We start from the raw sequence: 15,683 nt of genomic DNA, 5'->3' as shown, positions 1-15,683 counted from the left end.
TTCCTGTTTATTTTGGGCATAGCAGTAGGTAATTCAGGAAAGCTGTTACGGGCTTTGGTCCCATTTCTGAGAGTCAGTATTGCGACATTAGACACCTGTATTACTTGTTTAAATATTTGTATATTGACGCATTGCAATCCACAATAAACCAGGCTTTAAGCATGATATTGTGCAATGTCTTTTCACAACTTGTGCAATGTGCAACTAGAGGAACTTTGGTGTCGACTGTAATTGAGTTTCTTTCCAATAGAGTATATATGTGCACTTCTTTGTCATACTGAGGTGATATGAGCACCAGACATTTATGGGATGATACGATGACAATTTTATATAATATAATAATATAAATAATATAATAATATAGTGACTTTGAAAAATGTTTATTCACAGAGTTTCATTAATAAATAGCCAGAATTTGTATTGGAGTTTGAGATCCTTCATAGCCAAATATGAGACAACAACACAGACATACAGTGGGCTCCAGAATTATTGGCATTCTTCATAAAAATGAAAAGAAAAGTCTCCACTGTAGACACTGATCAGTGGTAAGCAATGGCAATGGAAGTGACTAATTACACTACTCAAGGAAAAATTCAGGAGCTTCTTGGCACAAATGAGCAAATCTTTGTGCTGATGCCATTTCAGGGGACTATGATTGCTCCAACTACACTGAGAAACTTTCATGCAAACAAATACAAAGTGTGCCTGTTGCTGGACACCGATGTTGCCCTTAGTAAACCCTTAGTAAACGGCCTTGACCAAAGGGCTAAACTGTACATTGTAATTTTATGTAATGAATCACTGACAAGACAAACAGTTCAGTTTAACTGACTCAAAGTGAAAAGCTTTGGCCTAAAAACATAAAAACCATATTAATGGCCTGCATTCAGTCCTTAAAATGCTTGAAGGATTTCTTCAAGAGCAATCCATGAAGAAATGCAAAGTGCTTGTGAATATATTGTCAATCGTAAATACCAACACAACATTCTAAATATGTACAAAAATTTCCTTTACCTTTTAAGGCCAGACATATAATTTACAGAATAAAACATGAATTGACTCTAGAGAAGCTTTATAAGCTTGATTTAGTAAAAAAATTAAAATAAAATAAAAATAAAATGAAAGAAAAATGCAACTGAGGCTATCCTTTAAGTGTCTTAAGTCAATGGATTATATACACTGAAGGTTTCTAGAAAGGCACTATCCTATGGATCATTTATCAGCATATATTCTATTAAAAACGTTCCATCTTTCAATAAATATAAGAATATTTAGATTGTAATTTGTGCAGTCTCTCGGGTGGCTGATGGAGTCTGTGAAGCTCATCTTCTGGTTTCACCAGCTCCATGAACATCACAGACAGGCCTTCTCTTCCTCTCTTGCTCCTTGAAACGGTGACCATTTTAAATCTGGAAGCTTTGGAGTCAGAAGGTCGTCTTTGGTGCCCCCCGGTGACTTCAGAAGTCCGCTGGTCGCATCATCATCTGTGTGGATTTTAGCGAGTATCCGGAACCTTTCCAGTAGTACCACTTTATTCCGTTAAACCGGTTTGTGTTCAGGCCTATTTGGTAATATATTCCATTCAAGTTAGACGGACCACAGGCTTCAAACCACCAGCCTGCAATGACAAGAAACAGGGTATGTAATTACTGTATGAGCAGGCTAAAGTTTAAAAGAGTTTTTGTATGAGTCATTTTCTTTTGCTTGGTACCCATTACACTTTGTTTGTGATTTTCCCCAACTTTTCTCGAGAATAATATTCCTACATCATTTGTATGTAATATACTAATATATTACACTTGTGATGCTTATTATTTAATTTAATTATTATTGTTATAATTATAATTTAATTGATGTATTTGTTACTGCCATGGTGCTTTGCGTAAGTAGGCAGACAATGTAGGTCGGAAAAACAAATAATTCATTTGGGAGCCTTTAAACGTGTGTGGATGCATCCTTTTCGCCTCCAGATTATTTTGTTTTTTGGCGCTGCACCTGTATTATTTATTGGATGTGCGTGCGATTTCCTTTCACCCTGACCCTGCTGAAAAACAGCGCGAGGCTGGTTTCAGCTTTCTGTGTTCTGGGGGAAGTGCCGCGCTCTGGAACACGGAAGTTCGATTGTTGACCGCGCGCTCTAAACAAGCGCGCGTCGGCCGGCCTGGGCGGAGGCGCGCTCCGGAGTAAACGTGTTAAAAGACGGTGATGAGTTACTGAAATGGCTCTCACCTCCGGTTATAAGTTGCGAACATTTGCAAACGCATTTGTCATTGTCTGCGTCTTTTGTGCTGAAGCCGCTTCCGGGTTGTCCAAGGCTGCTGATTTTCCCTGCTGTTCCACTGTAGCCTGTAAGCTGTATCCTGTTTCATTGAAAAGAGAAAAACATGGTGAGGAGGAAATCCACAAGTGCACAAAAAAATAAAAAAATAATCCGTGGCTGCAGTTGGGAACGATCACCCAGTTCAATGGACATTAAATTGTTATAACCCTGGTAGACTGTGGGCGCCTTGTGCAACACTAGAGAGAACTAAGGCAATATAATCTATGCTAGGCAATGTACCTAAACCTACCCAGTCATAGTTAGAGGCTCATTTCTGTAACTGCGTCTGCAAGTATACATTTACAAAAGCAACCATTTAGGGCCCTTGGCACATAAAGATGTACGATGGTACGCACAGAGCTTTAAAAATATATTTTTAGTCCAATTTTTTCTTTTTCTTCCTAACTTGGGTGCATGGTGTAGTTAAGACTGTCGCATTGTTACAGCTGGCATGCCTTTCCGGGGTGCATGCAGCCTGCAGCTGCAGCTGAGGGATTCTGATGGCCATTCACTGCACTTAAACGGACCGCTTTTTACTGTGCAAACCAAAACGACCCATGTTTTACATGGTAATTACACAAAGTAAAATGTGATGTAGTCAGATCATGCACAGGTAATGTGCGCTAAACTCACCTGTAATTGTCCGCCTCGCTGCTGAGGGAGAAGGTCTCGTACTGCGAGAAGCCGCTGTTCCCGTCCCAGTCCTGCAGCTCGATTCTCAGGACGTACGGCCTCTGCCTCGTCAGCTGAGAAACAAACTCATTCCCAAGCCAGTGTTCACCAGTAGGGTCCCCGAAACCCTGGGGAGAAATGGAAACGAAGATGCTGAACTGCTGAAGATTCAAAAAAACCTTACTGTCCTGACTTTGGCATCTCATGGTAGGCACAGACTGCTGGGTTTTCCTTGAGATTAACGTATGAAAAGCCCAGAAGACTGGTGAACGGTTAAGTTGTCGAAGAATGTCATTTGGGACATTGTTGGGGCAGTAGCAGTTTTAGTTGATGATGAATTGGAAACACTGGCACCACAGGATGCATTACCTTTTTGTACTCATCCCAGGTGCGGTGAAAGTCGACGTCTCCATTGAAACGTTTCTGAAATACTGTCCACCCGCCTCCTTGAGTCTCCATGTCACAGTAAACCTGAGAACAAGGAGACAAACTTCAGCCACAGAGCAGTCATGCAAGCCTGACTGTACCTGCAGTATGTGCTAGCTACTCCCCAGGAGAAGAGCACTGTTTTTAGGGGTGTGGACCAAGTGGGAACCACCTATAGCCCAGCAACTTGCTTCTAGTAAAACTAGGGATTGATCAAAGAGCTTTGCAATGGGAATGGCATTTCTATCTCTGAAACTAATTCACATTTTGATTTTATTTGATTATTCATAGAAATACACATGATGCACATTATAATTCAAGCTGAACGTTCAGAGATTTAGTTATCAAAATATTTGAACCCTCATACTGAACTCTCACGTACTCTCACGAATCTCATGTGAAAATATATACAGTATTTCAGACTTTCTGAAGTCAGTTATTTTACTTTGAGCATATAAGGCCTCTCTCGGTTCAGTGTTCTGTGACTGCGTTTACACAGCGTTCTCAGCGACTGTTGCCGAAAGGGTGCGCACTGACACAGCGTCCTACCTCTGTATGATCTGTGCTGTTGGGAGAGGTCAGTGAGTAGACACCGCTCTGCGTCCTCCCTGCCTTAAAGGCCGCAGCGCAGTCAGGGAACGCCGCTGGTGCGTCCTGTACCATGGCAGACGCTTTCACTGGAAAACAATTACGCACAATTAACTACAACAATGCAGTATTATACCTTTTTAATGAATGGTATGATTGAGCCATTATTATTCTTTTTTGGATATAAAAAGCAGATGTGAATGTCCTGTAGCACTGCCTGTGCAGTAGCAAGCAAATGTCCTTGATTAGATCATTTGATGATGTCAAAATAAGGCTGTCCAACCCTGTTCTTGGAGATCTATTGTTCTGTAGGCTTTCATTTCAACCCTAATTTGGCACAACTGATTCTACTAATTACTGGCACAACAAGCTCTCCAGCTGTTGAATGAGGTGAGCTTTTTTTGGGGTCAGTAGATCTCCAGGATTAGGATTGGGCAGTTGAGGGGATAAGCACAGAGATGCTATGCTATTATTAGTGATGGTGATTTGGTGAGTTAGTGAGTCGGTGAGTCAGTGAGTTGAGGCAGCAGTGGCTCACATGTGGGGACGGTGATGGTGATGGTGATAGTGAGTCAGTGAGTCAGTGAGTTGAGGCGGCAGTGGCTCACGTGTGGGGACGGTGATGGTGATAGTAAGTCAGTGAGTCAGTGAGTGAGTTGAGGCGGCAGTGGCTCACGTGTGGGCACGGTGATGGTGATAGTAAGTCAGTGAGTCAGTGAGTGAGTTGAGGCGGCAGTGGCTCACGTGTGGGCACGGTGATGGTGGAGATGAGGCTGTTGACCGTCTCCAGCAGGTGGTGTTGCTGGCGCTGCAGGGCGGAGTTGTTGGAGGAGGCAGAGGTGAGCCGTTGCTCCAGCTCCTTGATGACGCCCGTCTGTCTGAGCACCAGCTCCTGCAGCTGTGTCCTCTCCTCCTTCAGCAACTTCAGCTCCGCCTGCCGGTTCTCCTCCATCTCCTCAACACGCTTCTCCAGGAAACTGCAGGTCATTCACACAGATATTAAAGCATTTGGATATCCCATCCATATGATTCATTACGTTTGGCTAAAAAATAAACTGTGTCCCTTTTAAGTGGAAGACACTCTGAATTTACTTACCTGTTCTTTTGGCTGAGTTTATCTATTTCGTTTGTTTGGAGAAGAATCTGTTTTTCCAGTTTGTTCGTAAACACAGAATTTTCATGAAGCTGAAGCTCAAGTCGAGTTGTTTGATTTATAACCTAGAAAATAACAGATGAACAGAATAAATTTTTTACAGATGAATGTTAGTCATATCCTGCAAATAAGATGGAATATCTGATGAGGGCTAAGCTTAATATCCTGAAAGCACATGTCAATAGTTGTTTGCACGATGGTGCATCTTTAATGCAATTAAGCCAGTCACACGCTGTGAGAAAATACCAGTAATACCATAACATAGGCATATAACGTGGTTGTATATATTTTTGCTGGTCCAGTTAGTGCATGCTGGAGGCAGCCGCCTTTACCTGAATCTCCACGCTGGTCAGCTTATGGGTCTGACTCAGCAGACTGCTCCCGATCTCAATCATGGCCGCCGTGTGGTTGCGTACGGCGCTCTGATGGATCAGCGCCATCTCGTTCTTCACCTCCTCCTGGATGCTCTCCAGCTGTGACAGGGCAAAAAAGAGTCATTCAGAAGGGTTAGTGGTATAACAGCTAAAGAGAGTCCGGTCATTTAGAAAGGTTAGTGGTATAACAGCTAAAGAGAGTCCGGTCATTTAGAAGGGTTAGTGGTAAAGTGATGTGTGTGTCATGAAATCAAATTAAAATGAAGAGATTCTGTGTGGAATGTTGCATCAGGTTTCACATATATTAGTGTGTTTTCAGTGTGAACATACACACTGATGATTGTTCACAAATTTATGATAGGATCTGCTACGTTTTTATTTATTTATTTTTAGAAACATTGCACGGAATGTTTTCTAATATCGGGTTCTATTCGGTTCTGCCAAGGTAACATGAATTTTTATTCATTTGCATATAGTAGGGACGCATATGAATATTTTAGTTCTGCAGAAATAAATTCAGTTTCGAAAGTATATCCTTGTCCTCGTTGCACACGAGTGGGCATAGGCTGAGTGTGTTTATGCGTCTATGAGAGTTTGTGCTGTGTAATTATGGAACATCTCCGCCGGTCCTTTTGTGTGTATTACGCACATGGCCTGTTCAGGAGCCTGACGTTAACAGGATGTTTTTTGGCTGCTAGGCTGCCCCAATTAAGCAGTGGCTATGGCAGTGATTAAAGCGCCATTAGCCGGGCCTGTGAACCCATACCCAGGTAACACCTTTGAAAGTTAAAATACGCCGCCGAAAATGGATTTTCCCAAGGTAATGGCGGCTGGATTGCGAAGCCATCAGCTGTTGCAATCAGGTCTAATTTTGTTTGTCTTCCGCTCTGGACGTTATTTTTGTTTGTTTTCTTGGACGCAAATGCGCGTGGGTGGAAATGCATGTCGCTGGACGCGCGAAGGGGGACATTCCATCGATGGCTAATGAACTAATCAGTTGTTTGCTCCAGTACCGGGATCCAGAGGAAGTCGCGAAGAATGTGTTGTCTTCCTCTGTCACCGAAAAGCGTGACACGGAACCGACGCGTCATTTTTAGTGTCACGCAAATGAGCTGCCGGTGGACTATCCTGTTTCACACAGGCCAGCCGACACGTCTTTAAAGCACTACCTCGCACCCACATATAGGCTACATATACGCTAAAGAAAATCGCTTTTTAATCTGATTCAAGTTCTTTTTAATATTTAAATAAATAGCCACTTTTGTGGCTGGGTTTACAGTGAGAGGATTTAAAGCAGAAAAGATTAAACTTCCCAGTGCTGGTGGTGTAGGTAATTTTTTTTATTCCATAAAAGCTTATTGGCTTCTTCTTTCAATATATCAAGGCTTGAAGATTATGGTTATACATTTCAGAAAGTGTGAACTCACATTTTTACTGGTATTGAAATGACATTTATGTCTATAGACAGGATTTTAGTCAGCACAACAGGAAATCTGTTTTTATTGCTGTGGAGTGCGTTGCCCAATCTGCAGTCCATGATTGCATTTTAGCATTAGTTCCAAGAATTATCTGGGTAAATTTGGCATCACTTAGGTTACTGTAAATGAACAATGGGCAGATGGCAGAATTGACGGTATATAGCTCAATAGTAATAGCCTGGTGCTTGATTGAGTGGGCGTTCATCACAGGGTTATCATTTGGTCCTGGTAGTTAGCATCAGTAGGAGTCTACTGTTGAAGCCGTGTTCAATTAGCTGAACAAAGATCACTATGGTGATGCAGGAGGCAGTAATGACGCATGTTTTCGCTCCTTTTCAGAACTACTGAAAAGCTGTTGATGTTTTTGCATTTTTGTCCTGTTTTTCCCTCGCTTCCTGTTTTTCTTCAGTGTGTTTTCTTCCTTAGGCATCAACACATTTCAAAGTCGGTACCTTTCAGAAGTATCCAGGCATTCACAATGGTAAACATTCTCTTCGTTTGTGTACCTAAGATCTCAGAACTGTGGTTCGTGGTGTTTATCAAGTTTATTTTTTTTATTTTTTTTGCGCACCTGACTTTATTCCTGATGCATGACTTCACGTCTTTGCTCAGAGAGGCCATTGGGGTGTCACAGCTGATGAGGTGGCCAAGCTGTCGCGCTTAACACAGAAACGGCCTTAATGCCCCATTGTCAGGAGAACGTCCATATGCTGTCCTGATGTGGCAGGCTACTGTAAGCTAGTCTACTGTCATTGGGAGCCTGGGGCCTTCCGCAGAATGCGGTTTTTAACATTACAAACCATTCTAGCCAATCGCTGCTTGTTAATGACAGGGATGATTCTGGAAGCCTGATCAACAGGAGTCCTCCCACACTGGTGTAATTTCCACATTGCCAGTTTCACCGCATCAGAAACCTCAAGTTAACCGAATCGATTGCTTTGAGGGTGAAATTTACTGAAATTATTTCTGCGGCAGAATTAGACTTGTGCAATTCCAACCTGACTGAAAAAAGGGCTTATCTGATATGGAAACCATCCTGCAAACTGACATGCATGCTTGTGCGAATACTGTCAGCATCTGTTGCTTCAGTTTATAATCAGAATGATTTTCCTGGTAGTTGAGTTAGCAGGATTAGCTCTGAGCAGTATTGCTGGATGCAGCCTTGTGTTGATTGAAAAAGAATGGCTTTCCTGTCAGGTTCCAATGAAACTGCTATATGAGGGAAGCAGATTGCACCTGTGTGTTTTTGCAGGATAGGCTGAACATGTGGCATCTCAGATCCAGAGTATAAGGCAAGGCAGGTGCCCATCTGGATTAATATTCATTTACTTCATTTATTTATTTTGGGCAAATGCCATCAAGCCGCTATCTACAAGTTGGTATAAAACATGCACTGCAGGTCATTCATGTTAAAACCCTGTGACTTTAGAGCAGGGCTGCCCAGCCCTGTTCCTGGAGATCAAACATCCTGTAGGTTTTCACTACAACTCTAATTTAGGACACCTGATTCTACTAATAGCACCTCAATGAGATCTCTAGCTGCTGGAAGAGGTGTGCTTTGTTAGGGTTGTGGTGAAAACCTACAGGACAGTAGATCTCCAGGAACAGGGTTAGAGTAAACGGCACACTAAAGCGACAGCGGCAGTACCCAGCATTGTGCCATCAGTCTAACGTCGAGGGAACTGCACTTCCCACTTTAAGGTCATAGGTTCACTTCCCATGTGGGGTTCTACCAGCATTCCCCTTAGCAACAGCCTGAAATGTTTCCATCTTTAAAAATAGATTTGTATGGAGAAACAAAAAGAGATGATAATATAAATCATAAGCTGTTATAAGTCTGGATGTTATAAGAGCATCTGCTCAATGCCTACAATGTAAGTTTAATGAGAGGAATTGAGGTGGGCTCCGAGCTCTGTGTGAGTGCTGATATCGGGCATAAACCTTGTATCTCCAAAAGATATTTCCCGGTGAATGAATATTCCACATTCCTTTCACATTTGAACTTTTAACCGATGAAGTTACATGAAGTTATGAAACCGAGACTATTGAGCAGGAGGACAACTTGCAATGAAGTGACAAAGTGACAAGAAGTGGCTTTTGTACAGGAGTGACAAATGACTGTACATTCTACAGATTTCATATAAAATGTGATAGCTCAATTTGATCACATTTCTATATGATCTAGAGAATAATTCAGAGCAAAACGTGAAAGCTTATGTCTGGAAGATAAATCTTAACACAACTGAACAATTATTTGAACTTTGGAATGCAATTCAGCTTCATGAAAATCTCTGTCTGCTGTGCGTCGTTACAACCCCGTTGTCTTAATCAAAATGCGCAGACACTTCACAGAATAAATATGAAATGTTTTGACAGGGATAGGTTGAGTGGAGCTGGACAGGTTGTGTCATTTGAGCTACCTCCCCTCCCCACACGCTCTCTCTCTCTCTCTCTCCTCACTCTGTCCTGCAGCAGCACATGGCCACTGCTCTGTCATGCCTGAACAGTCCAGCACCCCATACATAGATCAGAGTCTCTCAATAGGAATCCTAAATTCACATTCAAATAATTGAGGCAATTTCTTAGGGGACAAATGTCATCCTCTTCACAGTCTTTATCAGTGCAGTGTGTGCACAGAAAATCCAACACACACACACATTCAGAAGACCAGTTCAGTTCATAGAATTGAAAAGACGCACACATAGACATGCACACACACGTGCACACACACATACATACAGACACACGCACACACACACACACACACACGTGCACACACAAATACATACATACATACATACATACAGACACTCGCGCACACACACACACACACACACACACACACACACACACTCTCACACACACACACACACACACACACACTCACACACACACACACACTCACACACACACACACACACAGACACACACACACACACAGACACACACACACGCTCACACACACACACACACACACACACACACACACACACACACACACACACACACACAGCTCAGGGCCTTACCTTGAGGAGCCACTGGGTGTTGTTCTCCATGCCGGTCTCCAGCTGCTCCAGCCTCTGCACGGACTCGCTGTGTTCGGCCGGGTCGTCCCTCTGGAAGGTGCCGGCTGGTTCTGGACAGCTGTCCTGCTCCGGCAAGAGGAATGTGTAGGAGCAGGGGCCGTTCTGGATCTGGTACTCCTTCTTACTCACGTCCCTACCTATCCTACGCCCCGTAGCAAGCACAGCACAGCACCACAGCACCAGCCAAGCACCAAACATGGCCTCTTATTTTATCACTATTCTTTAAAAAAGAAGTACTTTGTGGTATTAGTATTTTAATAACTAAGTACTAGTGGAAATGTCTCCACCAAGAACTTGACTTTTGGGTGTTCACAGCTAAAAAGAAAGTTCAAGTCAAGCCGAACTGCGACCAGCCAGCTGTTAGTTTGCTCTCGGAGTGTAAGAAAGGAAGAATTCTCTTCAGTTCTGGATCTCAGATGGAGGTAAAGAGGAGAGGAGGTGCTCGTTCTCCCACGCCGGCTGTTTTCCTGTTGCTGGCGGCCCTCTTTCCTTTTTTATGGAGCCCCGCATTCTTTGATGCTGCTGCTGGCTCTGCTGCGATTGGCCGAGGGCGGAAGTATGTAGACTGGTAGGCTCCTCCCTTGACCTCCTGCATCCAGTCAATACTGGGAGCTGCTCATCGAAAAGGTGACACAGCTGCCTGTGGATCCAACGCCCCCTGCTGGTGTTCAGGAGGAAGCTCACCAATCACAGGAAGGGCATCCCCTCATCTGAGTGAGATCGATTCTGCTTATTGGGAAAAGGGGGCAAAAGATTTTTTTCATTTTATTTTCTGGAGTACTAAGCTTGCCCACAATGCAGCTGTGTAGATAATATGAAACTCCACTCAGTGGAAAAACATCTGTCCTTCAATGCCATGGGTTTTAGATAGAAATGTTGTTTCCTCACAATACTATGTTGAGCAAGGGCAGGTGTTCTGGATCAATCTGTGTGTGTCTGGAGCCAGTTGTGGTGGTTTTCCGGCGTGGGGTTTTTTGTCTTCGTGAGCTGCGAGATTAAAGCATCTTAAAATGGGTTCATTCATGTCTGATCAGACTGCCCTCGCCGTGCTGTTTATTTTTCTTTCCTGTGGAGAAAAGCGGGGTTTTTTCTGCGACAGGAACCGTAGCGCTTCATTTGCATCATGGGACGTGCACATTGGATGAAAGTGCACCCGATGCAGGGGGTTCAGGGGTCAGTGTCACACACAGGAAGTGCACCCCCTTTTCTCTTGGCTCCGTTTGAAAATACCTGCGCGGTTACCGTAGAAACCGCGGTGCCAGGCCGGGCCCTTCTCCCCGGGCCCCGCCGTTAAGCGGCAGGATGTGTCTGGGGTCACGGCTGCGGACCCCGCTTCCTGGCACCCCTGGAGTCCGGCCGGATCAGGACCCGTGCCAGGGAGAGCGGGAGAGAGGAAAAAATAAAGTTTATAGTCGCAAACCTGCAACTTTGATCAAATGTTTTTTTTTATCCAACAAAAATTCAACAAGTTTTTTTTTATCCAAACAGAACATTCAGTTCTGACCTCCTTCCCCAAGGTAACAGAACCTGCAACTTCAACATTTCAATGACGCAGACCCCTGCTGCTTCGCTAACAAAGTGAAGGAACTGTTGTCATCTTTTGAATCTACATGCAGGCCTTTCTTCATTTTTAAATGCAGCTGTGACGCAAGGCGTTTCCTCACCTGGAATGAAATTCCTCATCACACGATCTTTCTTGATCTATCCTCAGGCGCCTCAGTGCTGCTTCTAGGACCTCATAAATGATACTTTTCTTATAGTTTTGCGTGATTTTACAATAGCATCACTCTTTTGCTCCTGTATGGATTAGTCTTCCCCAACTTGCTTCATCTCAGCTGGGGACAGCATTTAAGGAAGCCCTTAAGTGTTGGATTTATGTGCCGATAATGGGTTTCCTTTTACAAGATCGCTATCTTTGTGAAGGTGATTTGTAAATGCCTTCTCGGTTTAAGTCTGCTCTTAAAGCAGTTATGAACTGTCAGATGAGTTTCTACCCACCTGGAAACACACTGGTACCTGCGGCAAGCATTACGATTTCATCCCTGATCCAGCTCTGTCCTTTGTGAGTTTTGTGAGTTTCCCGAGCCAGGTGTAGGTTAAGCTATTTGAATACGTTTCGTATTTACAGGTGAGAAGGACGGAATTGTTGATTTGACAGAACGAAAAAAGGAAAGAAAGATCCATCCATCTATCCATTATCCTAACCCGCTTATCCTGAACAGGGTCTCAGGGGGGCTGGAGCCTATCCCAGCATACATTGGGCGAAAGGCAGGAATACACCCTGGACAGGTCGCCAGTCCATCGCAGGGCACACACACCATTCAGTCACACTCATACCTATGGGCAATTTAGAGTCTCCAATCAGTCTAACCTGCATGTCTTTGGACTGTGGGAGGAAACCGGAGTACCCGGAGGAAACCCACGCAGACACGGGGAGAACATGCAAACTCTGCACAGAGAGCCCCCGGCCGACCGGGATTCGAACCCAGGGCCTCCTTGCTGTGAGGCGGCCACCCCGGAAAGAAAGAAAGATTCCATCCGTGCCACCCCGGAAAGAAAGAAAGATTAATGAAGGAAAAGAAAGAAAGGACCAAAAGAAAGAAAAGTGTTTAGAATCAGGGAGTGCTTCAGCACCGCCGCGGCTTTGAAAGAACACAATCCAGGAGGATGTGGTGACCAATGGAATCAGTAGAGAGCTTGTTTTTTCAGCTATTTGCAAACAAGTTAACTCATGTAACGTGTAGATTTTATACTTACAAATGTAAAACCTATATGTGGTCATTTTATAGACAAGACTGCGACTGCAGTAGTCTTGGCCGAGGTTGTTTGATGTCCGCTGTACTGTAAGTACTATAATGTCCGCTGTACTGTCTGCTGAACCTCCATTGTGCCCTTGAGGAAGTACTTACAGAAGGTAATTTACTTGAACTGCTGTATATCCTGTATAAATGGACTGCATGTAAAGAATTTTAGCTGTGTAAGTTGTTTTGGATATGAGCATCTGCCAAATGCCTGAAACATAAATGTAATGTGATGTCATTCAAAGATTTTACCATATGCACTAAAAAAGGACAAATTTTTAATTCTCATTGTTATCAATTTACAATGATTGTAAAGTGGATTGTGAAACATAGGCGTTCATAACATGATAATAACCCTTCTGCAAAAACAAAAACTTGGTAGCATGTTGCAGAGCAATCACTGTTGAAATCATAACTTAACAAGAATTTTTTTTTTTTTTTTAACTTTATTGTGAATACTAGCATAATGTATTTATCAATTTCACATTACAAAATACTTACGTTAAAAACATAAACAATCGGCACTCCCATTTGAATCTCGTTCATATGAGAACATTCATTAAAATAACAAGATACAATTACATAAGAGCAGTATTCCTTACAAAAGTAGCACAGAGGCTAATAATCATCAGAATACTTATTTACTTTATTATGAAATTCAAGGCTTAATTATTCGGGGAAGAATTTGATCAAATTGTTGCGTTGTGTGCCAAAGAAATTCTGATAATTCTGATGAGTAATCAGGCTTTCGTGGAGTTGTTTTTCAGTCCTCTGAAACAAGCTCAAATTTTACCTCACTGAGGGGAAAAAACAGGTATGTTGTGCAGGAAATAAATGTGCAAAGAGGATGTTTTGTCTTGAACCCAGGGGTTTTTCATCACTGAAATCCTCTCCCCCCCCAACTCCCTCTGCTCATTCACCGCTTCCTACAATCCCAGAGTTCACATCTTACCACGGACAACAAACAGCTTTTCACATTTTTTATCATCGTGTTGACCAAAATTATTTTTGCAGATACAATGCTAATGCCATTTTGCCCTTTTTATACTGGAAAGTGGAGTATACACACAATGGCACTTGTCAGTCATTGTGCCAGCTTGACCTTGATAGCTGATTGATTCATATTATCACAGCAGGCTGTGAATGACAGGGGTTATCCCAACACTCTTGGCCTGTAAAAGGCTGCATCAGTCTCCATTCTGAAGCCAGTTTGAATCTGACAGAATTGTTCATCATTCCACTTAAGCACATATTCATTACCGTAATGTGTTTTTTGTTTTGTTCATGTGATGTGGTGATACAGGCATAAAAGGACATTTCCTCTTCTGCATTTTATTCATTTTAATGTATTTATTTAGCTTTAAGTGTTGAAATGGTACAATGGTATTGTAATATGCTACATTATGTGTAGGATCAGGACATATTTAGGGATATTTAATTTTCTGAAATTTCGAACATTAAATTTGTGCCACAGTACCAAATGTACTGTGTACTGTACTGAATTAAACTATGAACTTTATGTTCAAACAATTTTCAGATTATAATTTCTGTCCTATGGAAAAATAAATCCTTCCTAAGCAGGGGGTCATCTTATCCCACTTCCATTCCCTGTCTATGTCCAGTTTGGCGTCGTGTGGTTTTGTTGAAGAAAGCTGAAATTGTACTGGCTGCATCTATTAAGACTTCCGGCAGAAGAACTCTTAGGCACAATGGCAGAGAACGCAGTGCTCATTATCTGCTCTGATTCAAGTGTAATAAGGCTTTTATTGTCAGGTCAAACGAGATACAGACAAGACAGAAATGTATAGGTAGCATTCTCTGTGTGTGTTTAGGTGTGTGTGTGTGTGTGTGTGTGTGTGTGTGTGGGGGGGGGTATGTGTGTGTTGGGGGGGTGAGAGTAGACTATGTGTGAGAGAGTGTGTGCATGTGGGTTGTGTGTGAAGGCCAAAATAATGCATTGTGAATATGATAATAATACAAGATGCTAAGGTAATTATGCGGTATAGCATAATTATTACCCACACACACTATTTTGTCTAACTACCCAATTATAATATTGATGGGCAATAAAGTTGTGGTTGGAGTTCAAATCCAAAGGAAAAGCAGAATTACACGTTGTCTAATGCACATCCTGGCCTTCCTGGTCCATATGCGCACACACACATGCGGGGATGCACACGGACACAGATGTGAACGGGTATTGTAGGAAGTGCAGTGATGTCAGCGGTACGGGGGGGGAAGGCTGGCGTTCGGGGGCTCAGAACCACAGAGGAAGAGCGCTCATTGAAAAGTGCGAAAGTTAGAAGCACTCTGACAGACTGGGATCCTCAGATGTGTGTGAGGGCCATTGTTTGAGCCGGCCGTTTCATGCAAACGGAAGAGATCTGGGTGGAAGGAAGTGACCCCATCACTTATTTTTGGTGGAATTAAGAACATCTAAACCTGCGTGTTTTTGGTGCCTCTTCCGCCAGTCATAATAACATTCTTCGGGGCAGGTGTCTACGGCCGGCTGACGCGGCGTTAAAAAATGTTGGAAAGAGGGAAAATTCCGGTCCCTTTGGAGATTCACGTGTTTTCCTTCGATGACTGTAAACAGATACGTGCCTGTACGCAGTACTGCCTGGAATTCCACAAGTTTGACATCTGCTGTCTTGTTTTGGGAAAGGGTTCAGAACTTTTATGGTTTTGTTTTATTGCTATGGGAAACGGTGGTGTCCATCTACATAATGTTGGAATAGGACATAACAATACCAATAATCGTCATGATAATTCATGTTTTTTTGTA

General features: G+C 42.9%; 2 protein-coding genes across 5 annotated transcripts in view; one reads left to right on the top strand and one right to left on the bottom strand.

Moving 5' to 3' along the window:
- mcph1 (microcephalin 1) overlaps positions 1-15,683 on the top strand; it is a 29,651-nt gene that overhangs the window by 12,404 nt on the left and 1,564 nt on the right. The window lies entirely within an intron of this gene.
- angpt2a (angiopoietin 2a) lies at positions 365-10,549 on the bottom strand. The gene is made up of 9 exons (XM_061228003.1): positions 10,038-10,549; positions 5,492-5,632; positions 5,103-5,224; positions 4,751-4,983; positions 3,968-4,095; positions 3,362-3,463; positions 2,954-3,120; positions 2,230-2,360; positions 365-1,618 (listed from the first exon to the last, which is right to left on the bottom strand). Exons 1-9 carry the CDS (start codon positions 10,293-10,295, stop codon positions 1,458-1,460), a joined length of 1,443 nt encoding a protein of 480 aa, XP_061083987.1. The 5' UTR covers positions 10,296-10,549; the 3' UTR covers positions 365-1,457.

This window comes from Conger conger, chromosome 18, assembly GCF_963514075.1.
Source record: "Conger conger chromosome 18, fConCon1.1, whole genome shotgun sequence".
NCBI lineage: Eukaryota > Metazoa > Chordata > Actinopteri > Anguilliformes > Congridae > Conger > Conger conger.
This window is presented reverse-complemented; position numbering and strand designations above follow the sequence as displayed.